At 35.4% G+C, this 18,812-nt stretch overlaps 1 protein-coding gene across 1 annotated transcript in view; it reads right to left on the bottom strand.

Annotated features, from left to right (window-relative positions):
* Positions 1–387: 387 nt before the first annotated feature.
* Positions 388–18,812, bottom strand: part of LOC129264266 (hyalin-like) — a 35,383-nt gene continuing 16,958 nt past the window's right edge. Inside the window, exons 9-22 of the mRNA XM_054902117.2 lie at positions 16,553–16,679; positions 15,705–15,950; positions 14,640–14,888; positions 14,029–14,298; positions 13,572–13,672; positions 12,415–12,646; positions 11,855–11,991; positions 11,253–11,502; positions 8,446–8,530; positions 7,822–7,865; positions 6,197–6,363; positions 4,496–4,774; positions 3,996–4,073; positions 388–2,609 (exon numbers count right to left, since the gene is read on the bottom strand). Coding sequence (XP_054758092.2) covers positions 2,565–2,609; positions 3,996–4,073; positions 4,496–4,774; positions 6,197–6,363; positions 7,822–7,865; positions 8,446–8,530; positions 11,253–11,502; positions 11,855–11,991; positions 12,415–12,646; positions 13,572–13,672; positions 14,029–14,298; positions 14,640–14,888; positions 15,705–15,950; positions 16,553–16,679 — 2,310 coding nt within the window. The 3' untranslated portion in view covers positions 388–2,564. The remainder of the gene's footprint in view (positions 2,610–3,995; positions 4,074–4,495; positions 4,775–6,196; positions 6,364–7,821; positions 7,866–8,445; positions 8,531–11,252; positions 11,503–11,854; positions 11,992–12,414; positions 12,647–13,571; positions 13,673–14,028; positions 14,299–14,639; positions 14,889–15,704; positions 15,951–16,552; positions 16,680–18,812) is intronic.

Genomic DNA, 18,812 nt, shown 5'->3' with positions numbered 1-18,812 from the left:
CTTTCACCACTCTCCATCCCTACCTCATCACTCTTTCACCACTCTCCATCCCTACCTCATCACTCTTTCACCACTCTCCATCCCTACCTCATCACTCTTTCACCACTCTCCATCCCTACCTCATCACTCTTTCACCACTCTCCATCCCTACCTCATCACTCTTTCACCACTCTCCATCCCTACCTCATCACTCTTTTACCACTCTCCATGGATCCTTCCCCTCTCATAAAAGAAAAAGCAAGAGAAAGGATATTTTGGACCATTATCTCTATTGCTATCTGTTTTTACCCCAAAAGTGTTCTACGTCTTTCCTCTCTCCCTACTTCTTCTTGCTCTCTTCTGAAATATTTAAGGCATCAAACAAAAAAAGTATTATACGCATCACCATAAGTGTATCCAAAAGTGTGTTTATTGACTTAGGAAGTCAACGTTTAAGTAGAAAATACAAATGGACTTAAGAAAATATTCATTTGTTTGCACAAGTGAGCAAGTATATCATATTATACCTGTTATTTTATGTGCTTCCATCAGAATTGATGATTAGGGGGAGAAAAAGATGTCATTCACACACATGCTTTCTCTCTTCAAAAGCCCTTGATCTATACCTACAGTGAATGGAATTCCAATTTGAATGTTTTATGAAGTATCTCAAGTTTTCCTTTGATAATATATATAAATTGAAAATATGTAACTTAAGTTCATTGCTGTTGTTCAAGAAATCATAGCCTAAATTAAATCATTATGCTTGAACCCAACTCCTAAAAATGTCTATTGGAGTATTTGTTTCCCTGTTCCTAGCAATTCCTCTTCACCATTCACATTGGTTGCTAAAGACATTTCGTTGAAAAATAAAGGTTTATGACAGCGATTTACCCTTTCATCATTACCCCCTAAAAATACTTTTTTTGGCTTTAATTTGTGCCATATGATAGATGCATTAATAAAGTACAATTACAACTTCACTTCACATTATACCTGTAATATTATAAATCCCAACCACCAACTACATTAGAATACATTAGAAACAACCCAAGAAATTGTTGGGCCAGTTGATGTAATTAGACCCGTGTGCAATATTTCATGGGGACTCTATGAAATACACAATGCAAGGCCTCTTTAAACACAGATTTCTCTTAAAAGAATGCTACTATAACACATCCCATTACACGCGTTTGATTTCCTACATCATATAATTCTTAAAATATTTTTTCCACCACCAAATACGTGTAATATCCAATGTATACAGAGTAAATTTATTACATAAGGGTATATTAGAAGAGATTACAGTAGAATGCAAAATATAGAATAGGGAATCAATATATTTCATTTTGATATAAATCCATTATAAAAAAATGTACTTAGCCTATCTAACTGGGATGAAAACACATGTACAATAATAAAACCTTTTGATAGTGATATCACTTGGATAATAAAATAAATGTAAAATAAATGAATTTCCATTAAACAGAAAAAAAAAGACCCACAGATTATCAGGAAAAGTGATCAATTAGGTCTCTGCCGAACTTCGTTCAGGCAAAAGCCCTTGAATGGAATTCCAATTTGAATGTTTTATGAAGTATCTCAAGTTTTCCTTTGATAATCTTGATATATAAATTGAAAATATGTAACTTAAGTTCATTGCTGTTGTTCAAGAAATCATAGCCTAAATTAAATCATTATGCTTGAACACAACTCCTAAAAATGTCTATTGGAGTATTTGTTTCCCCTCTTTCTAGCAATTACTCTTCACCATTCACATTGGTTGCTAAAGACATTTTGTTGCAAAATAAAGGTTTATGACAGCGATTTACCCTTTCATCATTACCCTCTCAAATTTTTTTTTTTTGCTTTGATTTGTGCCATATGATATATGCATTAATAAAGTACACTGTACAATAACAACTTCACTTCACATTATACCTGTAATATTATAAATCCCAACCACCAACTACATTAGAATACATTAGAAACAACCCAAGATATTGTTGGGCCAGTTGATGTAATTAGACCTGAGTGCAATATTTCATGGGGACTATGAAATACACAATGCAAGGCCTCTTTAAACACAGATTTCTCTTAAAAGAATGCTACTATAATACTTCCCATTACATGCGTTTGATTTCCTACATCATATAATTCTTAAAATATTTTTTTCCACCACCAAATACACACATGTGAATATCCAATGTATAGAGAGTAAATTTATTACATAAGGGTATATTAGAAGAGATTACAGTAGAATGCAAAATATAGAATAAGGAATCAATATATTTCATTTTGATATAAATCCATTATAAAAAAAAATGTGCGTAGCCTTTGTAACTGGGATGAAAACATGTATGTACAATAATAAAACCTGTTGATTGTGATATCTCTTGGATAATAAAATAATTGTAAAATAAATGAATTTCCATTAAACAAAAAAAAAAAACCAACAGACCCACAGATAAACAAGGAATAGTGATCACTAGGTCTCTGCCGAACTTCGTTCAGGTAAGACAAAAATTAGAGAATGATGTAAGAGCAATTAGCCTTCCATCCTGAATCACTTGTTAGGTTTTCGTCTAGTAATTGAATTCTCGAAAAAGCCTCTGCTTCATATCATCCACCTAGATGTATTAGGAGAAAATGAAAGATATAAATAAAATGTATCACGAAAATGTCTATGAAAATGAGAATTACCAGACCCCATACATAGAAGAAACAAGTGGAACGCCTCTGGCAGTCTCGCCTGCATTACGCGATTCGATATAGCAGCAGTGCTTCCTTTGAAAAACAGCTAATGAATAATTATTCACAGAAGAAAACATTAGTAAGATAATAAAATATTATGTCCATTGACCCAAAATGACCTTTGACCATGATCATGTGACCTAAGGATTGTGCAAAACTATCATTCATATTTGATTACCCTTATGTCGATGTTTCATAAGCAAGTACCATAAACTTCCTAAGTTATGATGCCAATTCAACTCATACTCCCAACACGGCCAGAGTTCATTGACCTTTGACCTTGGCCATGTTCCTGAAACACACACAGGGTATTCAGGGACACATTGCTGCTCTTATGTCCAAGTTTCATGAACTAAATCCATAGACTTTTAAAGTTATGATGACAATTCCAAAAATACCCCCAACATTACCAAAGTTTGTTGACCCTAAATGACCTTTGACCTTGATCATGTGACCTGAAATTCACACGAGATGTTCAAGGATAATTGATTGCTCTTATGTCCAAGTTTCATGAACTAGATCCATAAAATTTCGAAGTTATGATGACAATTCCTCAAATACCCCTAATATGTCCAAAGTTTGTTGACCCTAAGTGACCTTTGACCTTAATCATGTGACGTGAAACTCAGGCAGGATATTCAGTGATACACTATTACCCTTATGTGTAAGTTTTATGAACTAGGTCCATATACTTATGAAGTTATGACATTTCAAAAGCTTTGACCTTGGTTAAGATTTCGATATTTATTCCCCCAACATGGTCTAAGTTCATTGACCCTAAATGACCTTTGACCTTGGTCATGTGACCTGAATCTCAGGCAGCATGTTAAGTAACACTTGATTACCCTAATGTCCAAGTTTCATGAACTAGGTCCATATATACTTTTTAAGTTACGATGACATTTCAAAAACTTAACCTTGGTTTAATAAGATTTCAATGTTGACGACGCCGCCGTCGGAAAAGCGGCGCCTATAGTCTCACTCTGCTATGCAGGTGAGACAAAAACTATCCCTTCCATTCCTCATTCATTGTTTCATTAATCTGTAGAGGCTTATTCAAAATACTTTGTTACATTCGTTATTTGGCATGCATGAACAATCCACTTCATAATGCTTGATCACAAATTAAAGAGAATTGATTGACTCTTTCCATTAGTGATAAGTGTGTAATGAAAAATATACATGAGGGTTGTGATAGTTGTCTGTATAACCATATTTTGGAGGACATATATAAAAAGTAAAGAAAAAGTATAACGACATACCCTTTCCGGCATATCATCACGCTGGTGATGGCGTCCCTCATGATCTCTACGGCTACGCCGACCACGTGGAAGACGATCCTAAGTTTTTATGAAACAAAATGTTTTGTTAGTTTAGAAAAGTTATAATTACTACAATAGTTTTCTTGTACACAAATTTTGCTTATATACAAACTTAACTTCTGACAGAATACAGCACCCTATTGGTATTTGACTGAGAACTTGACATTTTCCAGTGCTGGTAAATGTGTATACAGAAAAACCTCAATCTACTTCAATCGATATTGATCACTGAAATAAATTGACAAACATGTAAATTTATTTCGAATGTGCTAATGTGCAAAGCGCAATCTACCCTAACAAGTTGGTTTTTAATAATATGACATCAATCACATAAGAACCTTGAAAATATCAATTCGATTTATTAAAATGGAATGAGAAAGGAACGTGATGAATATTTTGGAAACCAAGAAATTAGCCTTCAGATGATAAAATGAACTCACTTGAAGCATATCTTGGAAGCGATTCCTGCGAGAGGTCTCTCGACGAGGTTGTGCGTAAGGCTCTACATGTAGATAGTCGTGCTGAAATTGTGGGCCGAGTGTGACTGGTCGAGGGATTTGGAGCTGGGGTGGAGGTTCGATGGCAAGTGGAAAAGGCGGAGGAGGGCGGTAATCATCCCCATTATGAATGAAGTGTGGTCCGTCATAGCCCTCTTCCATTTCGGTGATTATTGGACCAGGACGATCCATGATTGGAGGTGGAGGATAAATGAAGTCATCCTAGAAGATAATAAAGATATCATACAGTTATGGCTCTTGAAAAGTTTGGATAACGGACATCAGTTCCATATGAGATATATATATATAAACTATATATATATATAAAGTATGGAAATATGAATTTGATCGATAATTCCTCCTAGGTTTTAGTGAATATCAATGTGTGATTGATACCAATTAATATATCATTTAATTGTCTTTAAAATGATACCCTACATGATGAGGAGGTGCAGTGCCTTGAAATGTAGGGCAAGGTCAAAATTCAAGTTGCTAAATTATTGAACGTCACTGTTTTTTTTTTCCTTGGTGATGCGTGAGTTTCTCAGCGGTTTCTTTTGTTTTCATGCACCTTAACATGGAATCAAACACGCCTCTGCACAAGCAAGCTCATAAAAACAAACAAACATGCATGGGTATTTCAAACCACGACTCAAACCATGTTATCTCATAGAATCTTCACTACATAAACCACAACAAAATATAAAAAAATGAAAAAGCAGGGGCTTTTTGAATTGATTTTCATCTCTATTGACACAGACAAAAGAATCGTGTTCTTTATTGGCCCTTCATGACTATTTCTGCTCGTTTTGCAGCTTTTCAATTCAGACCTCATCCAACACTTTTGAATTCTGCTCTTTTTGTGATGGCATGATCATAACAAGCATGGTATCATTTTAAAGAGAATTAAATTATCTTTTGAATGATATCAAATATGCGTTGTGTAAATTTGGGAATTGGGAGAAATTAATGGCCGAATTCAGATTTCCAAACTTTATTTGAGGGGGTTTATATATTTATATATATATATATATATATATATATATATGTATATATGTATATATATATATATATATATATATATGTATATATGTATATATGTATATATATATATATATACATATACATATATATATACATATATATATAAGTATATATATATATACATATCTACTTATATATTTACTGTCCAGGCCCACAAGGCCTCAAGCTGTGCTTATCTTAACAGAGCACTGGCAAGGTTCCTCTAGATAAAAATATACTATTTCATGTATTTGTACAATTCTTCCAGAACTGAATTAATAAACAGATAAAAGAAGTGATCTATGAAGGGGAGGCAGTGGATGGGGTATTGATGTTAATTAGGATAGGATCTAGGTCAGCATGTGTGTATTATTCCACACATATTGCCCTGTGGATTTCTATGATTACCATATACCCATACTATTGATATTATTATATATACTCTCTTTACTACTACTACGACTACTTCTACTACTACTACTACTACTACCACTTATACCTCATACCAGTATACTATCAATTCTACTTTTCCACTATTACACTGCTTATGCCACTACTACTATATTGCTTCATCTACTAGTGCTATCAATATCAACATGGCGACTATTATTAAATTCTTACCCTTGGCATGAGCATTAGTGGAGCTGCTTTACGACCATACTCGGGATCCTCGTATTTTCTTGGTCCAGATAAGATGAAGAAGCAGCAGCAGCATACGAAGAGGAGAAGAATGAGGAAAGCAACTACCCCTGCAACAATTCCTATGATCACTTCCCTGCTTAGAACAACTGAGGTAGAATGAGGACAATCATTATCAAACTTTCAAACAGATCATGGGTAAATTATTGAAGTGTTTCGGCCCTGTGGAATAATTAAGTGTACACACACCAACATTCGCATACACACACCTCTCTCAGTGTGTCACAAACAACCTCTTGTATACCCACACACACCTTCACACACGCCCTTAATTATTATCAAACTTTCAAACATGTCATATATTGTTCTATGTAGAATTTTTAAGCATGTCTGCCTTGTGGAAATATTAAACCTACCCAATGTGTGTACACATGCGCACACACACTCACATCAACAAACACACCCACACCCTCACATCCTGCGGTGGAAAACTATGAATGGGCACACACCCTCACATCAACAAACACACCCACACCCTCACATCTTGCGGTGGAAAACTATGAATGGGCACACACCCTCACATCAACAAACACACCCACACCCTCACATCCTGCGGTGGAAAACTATGAATGGGCACACACCCTCACATCAACAAACACACCCACACCCTCACATCCTGCAGTGGAAAACTATGAATGGGCACACACCCTCACATCAACAAACACACCCACACCCTCACATCCTGCGGTGGAAAACTATGAATGGGCACACACCCTCACATCAACAAACACACCCACACCCTCACATCCTGCGGTGGAAAACTATGAATGGGCACACACCCTCACATCAACAAACACACCCACACCCTCACATCCTGCGGTGGAAAACTATGAATGGGCACACACCCTCACATCAACAAACACACCCACACCCTCACATCCTGCGGTGGAAAACTATGAATGGGCACACACCCTCACATCAACAAACACACCCACACCCTCACATCCTGCGGTGGAAAACTATGAATGGGCACACACCCTCACATCAACAAACACACCCACACCCTCACATCCTGCGGTGGAAAACTATGAACTGAATCTCTATAGTTTTTATAATTAGGATAAACTGCATAAAGTTAATAAAGCTTAGGTGAACTACAGTGATTCCATGTTTACACATCGATATTATTTTTGTGTGTACGGTGATTGGTTTTTTATAGGAGTTCCCATATAATATTCAATAAAGTAACCATGTAAACATAGCTTAGACATACTTCCAGCTTTCTACACCCTTGTTTTCCCCTTTATCACTTAAGTTGATTTTACTTCTGAATGCTGATTATGATATTTAGTGACAGTTTCATGGTCTACGGAAATCATAAGACATACTTGAGTTATATATGATTATTTGATAGTCGTGATTTGGCAGACTGTTAACGACAGGCCCATATGACGAGAATAATGACCAGAATAATTTATTAATTTATCAGAACACAAACATCCCATAGTTGCTAAAATATGAATTATGATTTTTTAAACACTCCTTTGTATTGCACGATTATTGGGCAAGGGTGCAAGTAAAATTGTTGGTATATAAAGATAGATTACCTTGTGTATTTTCACAAGTATCTCCTGATGTCCCAGAGGGGCAGCTGAAAAAAGGAAGAATCAAAGTGTATTAATTATTACAAGTTTTCATTATGGCAAAAAGAAGCTGCTGAAAACTGCTTATCTAATAAAAGAGAGCCAATGGAGTAAATTAGAAAGTCAAAAGGGGCCTAAGCTTTCGATCCTAGCAGAATCTTCGTCGGAGGCAAAAAAGTTTTCATTATGGGAAATTTTGTAATAAACAAAATCTGTATATTCCTTGCAAAAGGCTTGTAGCCTAGCCTGTCACGCTAGGCTACAAGCCTTTAGCAAGGAATATACAACAATACAACTAATGGAATGACAGCATAATGCTTGTAGATGTAGATAATAGTTGTTATCTACTTTTCATTTATGAGAGGTCGACTTTTCGTCTGACGAATTATCTGTTATATTGACCTCTTGAAGTTATAATGCTTAAGTATATCTATATTAAAAACATATAATAATACATGCATAACTTCAAAATGTTAATGACAATAGTTCTTGTGAAAAAATAATAAACACAAGTGTGAACACCAAACACACACACACCCTCATATACATAGCAACATAAAACAGTGATAGGGGTTTTAACAGACAAACCTGCATTCGTGATCGTAAACAAAAGTCGAATTTAAGACAGTACAAGTTCCTCCGTTTGAACAGATAAATGATAATGGGCAGACCTCTGAGATGGAAAAATAAATGAGTTAATTATTACATGATCGAAATACAAAACACTGTCCTGTACAATGCACATTTATTCCTTATGTTTCATTATTTAGCACTTAACAAAATTATAACATTCAAGCAAAATTGCCATTTTAACATATTCATTTTTCAAGTACCTATTCCCATTGTTTGAATTAAACCATGCAAGGTTTTTAAATACGGACAGAATGGCACTGAATCATGTTTTGTAATTGTCTGAGGAATGTAAAATTTTCTGAAGCTTTCCTAAGCTAATAAAAACTTGGTGAAGAAAAATAATCAGTTTCTTGCAATAACTCACACAGAAAGAATTAATTCAATAACTAAACATCGATGTAAAAGGTGATCATTTAATTTAACCAGAAATATTCTATAGGTCTTGTGATATGACTTCCAACAAATGTGTGACTGAAACCTTAGTAGCTGTTCATAGATCTAGCAGGGGGAATATGATATGCTCTTTAAGTATATGTTTGATAGTTGATCTAGAAATTGGCAAGGACTTATTGGAAATGAGATGTGATAAGATTTACTCCAAAGAAAGTCAAGTTTTATCGAAATCAACTGGAGATAACATCAGATGTCCAAAGTAATGAGGCCAGTCAGGCCACTACAGTGCGTCCCAAAAAAAACTATACACTTTTGAAATGGCTGCCAAATAAAAAATGTAGCACTTTGGGGGAAAAGACTTATAGATATGGAAAGCCAATAAAGCCAACTTTCAAATGACACCAAAAAGTTGGAAAACTATTCATGCTTGAGCGAGCACTGCCCACTGAAACAAAGGGTATGAAAATTAGGGTGGGCCGGAATTAGCCTTCCAATTTCTTTCAGGTTTTTTTGTTTGGCACTTAAATGTTGAGGGTTATTTGGTGAATTAAAGATCATTTGTGATCAGTTTGTTGTTTGTGAAAATTTAATGCGTTATCAAATTGAAATTTAATGCATGAGTGATCATGAATTGCAATTTTTAGTGCAGCATTTTGTCTTTATCATGTGGATCTCAACAATGTGTTCATGAGAGTCAGGAGAAGAGGGGGTAATATGACTTAGGTAGGTGAAGTATGTTGATGGGATAAAGGTCAACAGAACATTTAAGCAACCCCTCTCTCCATCTCAACCCCCACCCCCCCCCACTTCTCTCCTGAGAGATTAAGCTCGGCTAGACTGAGCAGGAATTAGCCTTACAGTTTTTTGGAGTGGTTAGTCCTTTGGAACTTGCTAAGCTAAGGGTGTTAAGCTAAATTGATGAGTAAGATAAGTTTTGGTTTCTTAGGCAAATTCCACGAGTTACTAAATTAAAATTTAATGCATGAGTGAACCGGAGTTGTAATTTTAGTGTAGCATATTCATCTTGTGGACCTCAGAAGTGTGTTCGTGAGAGTCAGAGTAATGTGATGGTACCTGTTACAAGCAAGAGGGCGAGATATGCTAAGACTTTGTTAAAAGGGCATTCCTCTTCTTTTTGTCCTTTTTACAAATTAATAGTCAAATGTACCATCCCTTCTCCACCTCCATTTCCCAGCCCCCCCCCTCTCTCTCTCTGTCTCTTTTCCTGGATTGTAGCCTATTCAAAACTTAACTGCCAAGTGACCGGTGGCTGATGGTCATTTTTTTTATTGAATCATTACCAAGAAATTTAATGATTATGATGATTAATGAAATAATTTATTGAAAAAAAAATGAATGTTTGATTGATCACATTGCACATTGAATGAGTTGATTTACTAATAAATTGTTGATTCAATGATTGATAGGAAAAAGTTGATGCCCCAATTCAGAATTTATCATTAAATCGACATTCTGCTCTGGACTTCACGCATACATGACAATAGCCATCAGTCTCACAACAGGAGGGGAGGATGGGAAAGAGGGAGGGGGAGGGTGGGAAAGAGGGAGGGGGCGGGGACTCAATGTTCTGTTGACCCTTATTCCATCAACCTGCTTCTCCCACTTAAATCCTATCTCACCCCCTATCCTCCAGACTCCCATGAACACATTGCTGAGATCCACATGATAAAGTTGAAATGCTGCCAAAAAAAGAGATCCAAATGATAAAGTTGAAATGCTGCCCCAAAAGTATAATTTATGCTCACTAATGCATTAAAGTTCAATTTAATAATTTATGAAATTTGCTTATGCAACCAAAACTGGTCATGGTTGATCATTAATTTATCACAACGCCCTTAACTTTGCAAGTTTAAAAGGATTTGCCTCTTAAAAACTGACACAAATTGGAAGGCTAATTCCAGCCCACCGTAATTTTCATACCCTTTGTTTCAGTGGGCAGTGCTCGCTCAAGCATGAATAGTTTTCCAACTTTTTGGTGTCATTTGAAAGTTGACTTTATTGGCTTTCCATATATGTAAGTTTTTTTCAGCAAAGTGCTCCATTTATTATTTGGCAGCCATTTCAAAAGTGTATAGTTTTTTTTGGGACGCACTGTAGAGAAAGCATTATATTTTCACATAGACCTCGTGCTTATACCTAAAACTGAGAGCAGGTCTAAGCTCTTCTGCACGTGGCCTCAACTCATTCCATTTCGGGATATTCCTTCCTATCTGGATAGAATTCATTAACATCGAATTACAACACATCTGGATATAAAGTGTCGTTACTTTTAATAAGTTGTTGTGCTTCCTTTTCTACGAAATAATGGTTATGAGCGACATCGACCAAAAAAAGAAATATCGCCTTGCCTGTGATAGGAATGAGGTCAGGTGATGATAGGCCTGAGAGGAACAGGCCTGATGACAGTCCACCTGGCATCCACTCCAGGGAAGTTTCATCAACAGAATTGTCGAGGAAAGTATCGGCATGTGCAGTGGTTGCTGTTGAACCCCCCTGAGTGCCCAATGTGATTGTGTAAGGTACAATGACACTTCCAGCTCTAAACCGTAAGGCTTTAACCATCTTGAAGTTCACCAACCGGGAAAAGGTTGTCCATAGCTACATAAATTAAATCATGTGGTTTCACGTACAAATGAATTAGTAAATGAAGGTTTCACCTTTCACATTCATGTGGTCATATTTGAAAATTAGCATGGAAGACCTCAAAGTTTTTCAGGTCATTTCTTAACCTGATCTCTGTCCCATAACACAAAGGTAAACGATTGATCGTACGCTTAATTCTCACGATTGATTGTACATTGTAGTCAATGCAATCAATCGTAGAAAGATATTTTACGATCATTGCTAAGCTATGTGTTATGGGCCTCAGAGTATGATTCAGATTAAAGTAGAAAATCTAAAATATGAAGATATATGGACTTTTGTTACAATAACCAAAATTCAAACTCACTCCCGGGTTTACTTTGTCTTCCAAATCAGTATATGAAGAGCTTGATGGATTGTTACAGCATGTAAAGAAATCCACTTCATTCGGAGAGGATGACACAATCCTAAACAAGGTAATATGGCCGCGAAATTCTCTCACATCTTTAAGGAAACAGACAACAAAATAATCAAGAAATTAAATTGAATACAAGTTCCCAAGAATAATCGAATAATGCATATCTGATTGCAGTAATGTGTAATTAATTTAGTCACTATATCCTATATTCACATTGTATTTCCAGGAAATATATTATCACCTCGTTTATGAAGATTATCGACTTTTATCTTAAAAGAAAATAGCAATGCAATGAATTTAGCGTGATTTTATAAGTAGGAGAAAAGTTAATGTGGGTGCGAGTAGGTTATTAGGCATATATGTTGAGGGGATGTATTAGTCGAGGTGTGTTTGTGCTTGCGAAGGAGGATGGAAATTTTGAAAAGTGGAGAAATATAAACACATGTTCATAAATTAATTATACAATATTTGTATCAATGCTAACATGAATTGAAAACAGATATACGTACTGAGATCAAACGACCCTGGTACATATGTATTTGTCGTGGCGAAGTCTCTTCCACCAGTGAGAGCTGATTCAAAAGCTTGCTTTACTTCTTCTTCATTGTAGTACGACGGGTTTTTGAGATGTAAACGGAATTGGGCCAGTAAGTTATTCGAGACGTCAAATGTTGATACTTGGATTTCAATACCAACAAATTGTGGAGCTAAGCTGGAGGAGATTCTGAAGAGATCATCAAGCTGAAGGAAAAACGAGAGAAAGAAGACATTGTATTAGATTTTTTGAAAAAAAGTAGCACCCGTGGTTGATCCAAAAAGTAAGATCAATGGAAAATATTCATGAAAAGGGTTCCAACTTCTAAATCACATGTTTAGTTTGAAAATATATATTCTTAAAGATGGTCAGGAACATTTTTCTTTGCTCTCATTTGAGTTGTTCATTCAATGCTTTGTAATGTTCACAACAATTATTTCTTTAGTGTACATCCTCTTAGAAATATTTTCAAGCCCAACTTTGTTTTTCTCTCTCTCATTTACCATATTACATATTTTTGTATGTGTATTCTGAACACAATCACTAATGATTCAACCAGCACTTCTTACTCGTACAAGAAACAAAAACAAAAAACATCTTTAAACCTCATTTGCAACTATCCTTCATCCATTTAGTTCATTCCAGGTTTATCATGTTTATTAACCGATTTTAAATTCTTAAACGAATTGTATCATATCTTATATCTATATACAACTAAGATTTTTTTTCATTAAGAATACTATAACCGTTGTATTATATAATGTATTTATCAATCATCTTCTTTTGAAGCAAATCTACTTCAGACTTATTTTCACAACGTTTTACATGCTTCAGTAACACGATACCACCTCTTTATAATTTCCAATGATTTTCTGTTAAACGTTAGGTTATACTCGAAAGTCAAAACTCAAAGTCCTTCTTCCAAGTATAACGTCCCACCTAACGTTTAATTGTTTTCTTTGAAGTACTTCATTTTTATTATAAAGGATCTTATATCCTACCATGCTGAGTAGTCTCAATCAACTTGTGTATGCTATTTCATGGGAGTGCCGTTTTATCAAGAATGTTTCGAACATGGCGTAAAAACACTTAATTCAGCCATGGACCTAATAGGTCCATGATTCAGCTTACGTCATTTCTGAGGAACTCTAGTCGCGTTGTTGTCAGGCTGAACTGTCCATCAATCCCACGTACAACATCAAGGAGAAGTGATCCATCCAGTTCAATGGTATCTGTAAAATAAATTGTACACGAATAATGACAGCACATGAGTTCATGACGCAATATATCCGCATTCGAGTTGAGGCTCTGTTCAATCTATTACACGAAGTCGTTAGGCTGAGTGCAATGGGTTAAGCAAAGCCTCAACGATAGTGACAGTGAATAGATCGTATAATGGACGAATTCATGAAAGCATGCATCTATTGTTTTATAAAATACTTCCAGATCTAGTCATTTGACAATATAGAAGGAAAAACATACACACACACACACACACACACACACCCTCACACACACACATATATATATATATATGTATGTATTGTATATAAATGTATGTATAGATTTATTGGGGTAAAAGGCGTACCTGTCTCTACTACGACCTCAACAGTAAATGAACAGGTTGAGGCGGTATTTCCCGCGTCATCCATAGCTATATATTCAATTCGATGGATACCAGCAGACAGTCGAGATCCTGGAGCAGGGCTGCTGGGTGACCGTGTTGCTGTTGCTGAACCCTGAATCGAGTTGTCCGTAAATGTTGGTTCTTCCCATGTAACAATGACATCAGGCTGTGAGGCCATTATGAATACTTCAATATTATCGGGACATCCATTAAATCCTGGGGCATCACCATCTGAAAGAAGAATGTCGCACAATGTAACTTGCTTTAAACGCGTATATTCTGTTATTAATCAGTATTTATACAGAAGACCCCAAAAATGAATAAGGGAAAAAGCACTCATATCAAAGTAAAATATTGGACTTGCAAAATGCGATAATTATAGCATTTTAGTGTATTGAATAATATCACAAAACTTTGAAATTCATAAAATTGTGCCCATTATGAAGTCACTATATTCCCAACGTGTAAACACGAGAAGGAAATATTGGGAAATACTTTCAAATATGCTACATGTATATAATTCTGAGTAACTACAGCTGCTCTGCAATTAAAATATAACTGTCATTACTCACCAACTACCTGAACGGTGAATCTACAGTATCCTATATTGCCATGGATATCTATGGCTTGGTACTCAATATTATAGGAACCGATTTCAAGACGTTGATTCCTTGCAAAGTTCGATGTTATTGTAGGGTTTCCAGAGTCGTCTGTAGCAAGGATCTCACCCCAGTCAACCACGACCGAATTGCTGTTTGGCTCAGAGTTTACTCGAAGATCAGCCAATGGACAATTGGAAAATACAGGTACATCATCGTCAACTAAAAGATCAAAATATATTTAATGAAAAAAATGTAATATCCAGTATTAAGAAGTACAAAGGCATCGAAAAGAATTTTAGCCAACACATAGCCAACACCATGCATGGCAAATCTGTATAGTACTTTATCGAAGTCCCGATGTTCCTTTGCTTATCAAGCAATCTGATATTTTGGATGTTACAAGGTGTAGTATTGATTGAATTTCTTTTATATTATGCATCACTCAATATAAATGACTTATCTTGTGCATATAAAGTGTATTAAAAGAGGAACTGGCCCTTATCATCAATAAAACAATTCTGAAATGGTAAAGACATGATTGAAGCTTTTCGAGTATTGCACATTTTTTTAAAGCTCTCAAAAGAGTGCCGTGACATATCTTGTGACAGTTTTTCACAGTTTGCTCATTTCTGTCTGCTTCAGTTGTCCTCTGTTTGGTGTACCTTAATGTTCACTCTTACCATTTCTTTCTTAAAGTGAAAGTTAAAAAAAATAATAACAGCGTCCGTGCTAAGTGCTTTTTTTTAGGACTTTAAGGGACAAATCATTAAAAATATAAAGACAGATAAAATCTTCTTATAATTATGTTCCTCCATTTGTAATAGATTGGATTACTGTAATTCAACTTGATATCAAACAATAATAACAAAATGGATTCTATCTAAGCATATTTTGCACTGATAGTCAGATATGACACAGAAATTGAAAGCAAAATGCACTAATAGTCGGATATGTCAAAGACAAAGAAATTGAAAGCAAATTGTACTAATAGTCAGATATGTCAAAGACAAAGAAATTGGAACTGTGGAAACATACCGGTGACAGTGACAAAGAATTCGCAAGTTCCAACATTGCCAGAATCATCGGTAGCTGTGTAGACCAAAGGCCAAGTACCCCCAGAGAAGAGCTGGGAAGATCGCGGATTATTACTCCTGATTGGATCATTTCCCGAGTTATCGGTGACAGTTGGCTGTGTCCAAGACACATTCTGGAAGTTTGTTCCAACAATAGCCATTACTGTCATGTTGCTGGGACACGATGACCACACTGGTTTCTCATCGTCTGTATTGAGAAAATTCGATGAAGTCGGCAAACATAGTGAAAGACTGATAGCATTATCATGGAAGGTCACTCTTTGTTTCTTTTTCTTATTTATTTTTCCTTTTTTTAAATACTAATTTGCAAAAAGATTTTGCACGAGATTTTCGCTAAAAAAAACCCCTTTGACCTTGATCATGTGACCTACAACTCGAAAAAGAAGATCCATGATACTTCATTACATTTTTCCCAGTTTCATGAAATAGGCTCTTATGTACTAGGCTTATACTCCCTTCATGTAAGTTATGTCATTTCAAATAATCTTGCTTAAGATTTCAGTATGGATACCCCAACATTGTTAAAGATCATTGACCCTAAATGACCTTTTACCTTGATAATTTGACCTGAAACTAATCTAAGATGATTAGTGATTCCGGTCCTTGATTACTCTTATGTCCAACTTTCATTAACTCAGTCCATATACTTAATTATCATGGCAATTAAAACACCATCGATAAAGCGGCACCTAAAGGCAGCAGAATAAGTAAATGCAATCGGAGACACCATATTGTTAAGGAAACACTATATTCTGGTCTTTCTTGAAAAATTAATTGTTTCGTACTAACCTACAACATCAACTAAGAACGAACATGTTCCTATGTTACCACGTTCATCTTCAGCTGTTATTGTGACGGTTACTGGGTCATCAGCATACGCCATGTTGGTTATCATTGTTCCGTGTGATCTAGTGATCTGTGGGGAAAAAATATCATCAATATCTATGAAAAAACTTTTACAAATTCAAGCCTATTTCTAAAGGATTTCTAGAGAATATATATCATTCTTTAAACTTTAAACATTGACATGCCAAATTTGCATATATGCAATGATAAAACATTGACTGCACATAGACAGGTACTGTGAGAGAAATGGAATGAAATGATAATGCGAACAGAAAATTATGATGAAGGCATATATTAGATCCTTCTCGCAAGTTGTAGACAAAATGTTCTTTTTTTTACTAAGTGGCAAACTGGCTCAAAAGAAATTATGCTTTGCAGTGGCGTAATGAGCCCAAAAAGTTTATGGGGGTCAGACATGACGTATGGGATAAAATGAAAATACAAATAAAAATCGTGAAAATTTTTTTTTTTCATGGATTAAAAAAATAATTCTTGATCGTCGATATCTAAGGGATCCATGGCCTTCGACCCCATCTGTAAGCCAGTGGTGTTGCCATGACAATTACTTTTCGGTCTCATAACATGGGCAGTATATGTTGCTCACTTTTCCAGGGGCGAAGGGACAAATTATTGAAATACATTTGTAAATTGCTCGGCAAGTAGTCTCAACAATGACACTTAACATCACTGATGAATATTTCTCACAAAGTTTAGTCTGTTGGAAGCATATAAAATATATAAAAAGTCAAATTTAAGGGTTTTTTCAATATTGAAGCAGTATTACAATATCTAGCGCAATGTCGGTCCACAATACGGCTTTGGTCTATATTTTGTCATGTGAATAATATTCAGGTATTTTATTTGAATAAAGAATGAAATATTCCCAGTGATCTATTTTTAACATAGATCACCTCTTCCATTAAATTGGCGGCATCACGCGTCGCCATCAAAGATACACAGTGCCCCTATTTATTTATTTGTACTTTTATTCTGTTTTTACAAATGGAAAGCTGCATTTGTTGTTCGTTATGATTCCATCGTTAGAAACTTCATGGTTTTAACGATTGGTGCAACATATTTGGCAAAAGAAATCTGTCAAATTTTACAACTTGAGTGTTCCGTTTTGCGGAATCTTTCAGTCATACTTCGCAGGTATATGTCAACATAGAACTGAAATGAAAGTGGTTTTGCAAGTTGATTTGGTATAATAACAGTGACGCATTTTGGTAAGTCTATGGCGAAATCTCGAGAAGATATGAACATGCAGAAACAAAGATAAATAAAACTCCTCAAAAAAGTTTGGAAATCTAACTTTGATCGATAATCCCTCCTCAGTTTTAGTGAATATTAATAGGTGATTAATATGAACAAATCATTTAATTTTCTTTAAAATGATACCCTACATGATATACTTATGGTTCACATGGAGGTGCAGTGCCTTGAAATGTGGGGCAAGGTCAAAATTCAAAAGTTGCAAAATGGCACAATATTGAAAGTCACTGTTCTTTTTTCCATGGTGATGAGCGAGTTTCTCAGCGGTTTCTTTTGTTTTCATGCACCTTAATATCAACATTAACATGTAATCAAACATACCTCTGCAGAAGCAAACATATAACAAACAAACAAACATGCATGGGTATTTCAAACCACAACTCAAACCATCTCACAGAATCATCACTACATAAACCAGAAAAAAAAGGAAGAAGCAGGGGCTTGATTTGAATAGATTTTCATCTTTATTGACTCAGACAAATAATCATGTACTTTATTGTCCCTTTGTGACCATTTCTGCTCGTTTTGCAGCTTTTCAATTTAGATCTCATCCAACACTTTTGAATCCTGCTCTTTTCGCATGATCATAACAAGTATGGCATCATTTTAAAGAGAATTAAATGATCCTTTTAATGAAATCGAATTTACATTGTGTAAAATAGGGAGTTGGGAGGAATTAATGGCCAAACTCAGATTTCTAAAAAACGTTTTGAGTGATTTATATGCAAATGTTCATCAAAAAGCAACAGAAAGGGAATGTACAACAAAATTGGAGTTGAAGTTATCTGGTTTTGGTACTGAAAAAGCAACAAGGAAAAAAAAAGACAAGATAACCGTTATGGACGAGAGAGAAACGGTACCAGCAGAGCTGCCAACCAGAGCCAGAACATCTCAATAATTTAAAAGTATTTTGGTGAGGAAATAAATATTT

This window comes from Lytechinus pictus, chromosome 1, assembly GCF_037042905.1.
Source record: "Lytechinus pictus isolate F3 Inbred chromosome 1, Lp3.0, whole genome shotgun sequence".
NCBI classification, from domain to species: Eukaryota; Metazoa; Echinodermata; class Echinoidea; order Temnopleuroida; family Toxopneustidae; genus Lytechinus; species Lytechinus pictus.
Note: the sequence above shows the minus strand (reverse complement) of the source record. Positions and strands in the feature narration are given on the sequence as shown.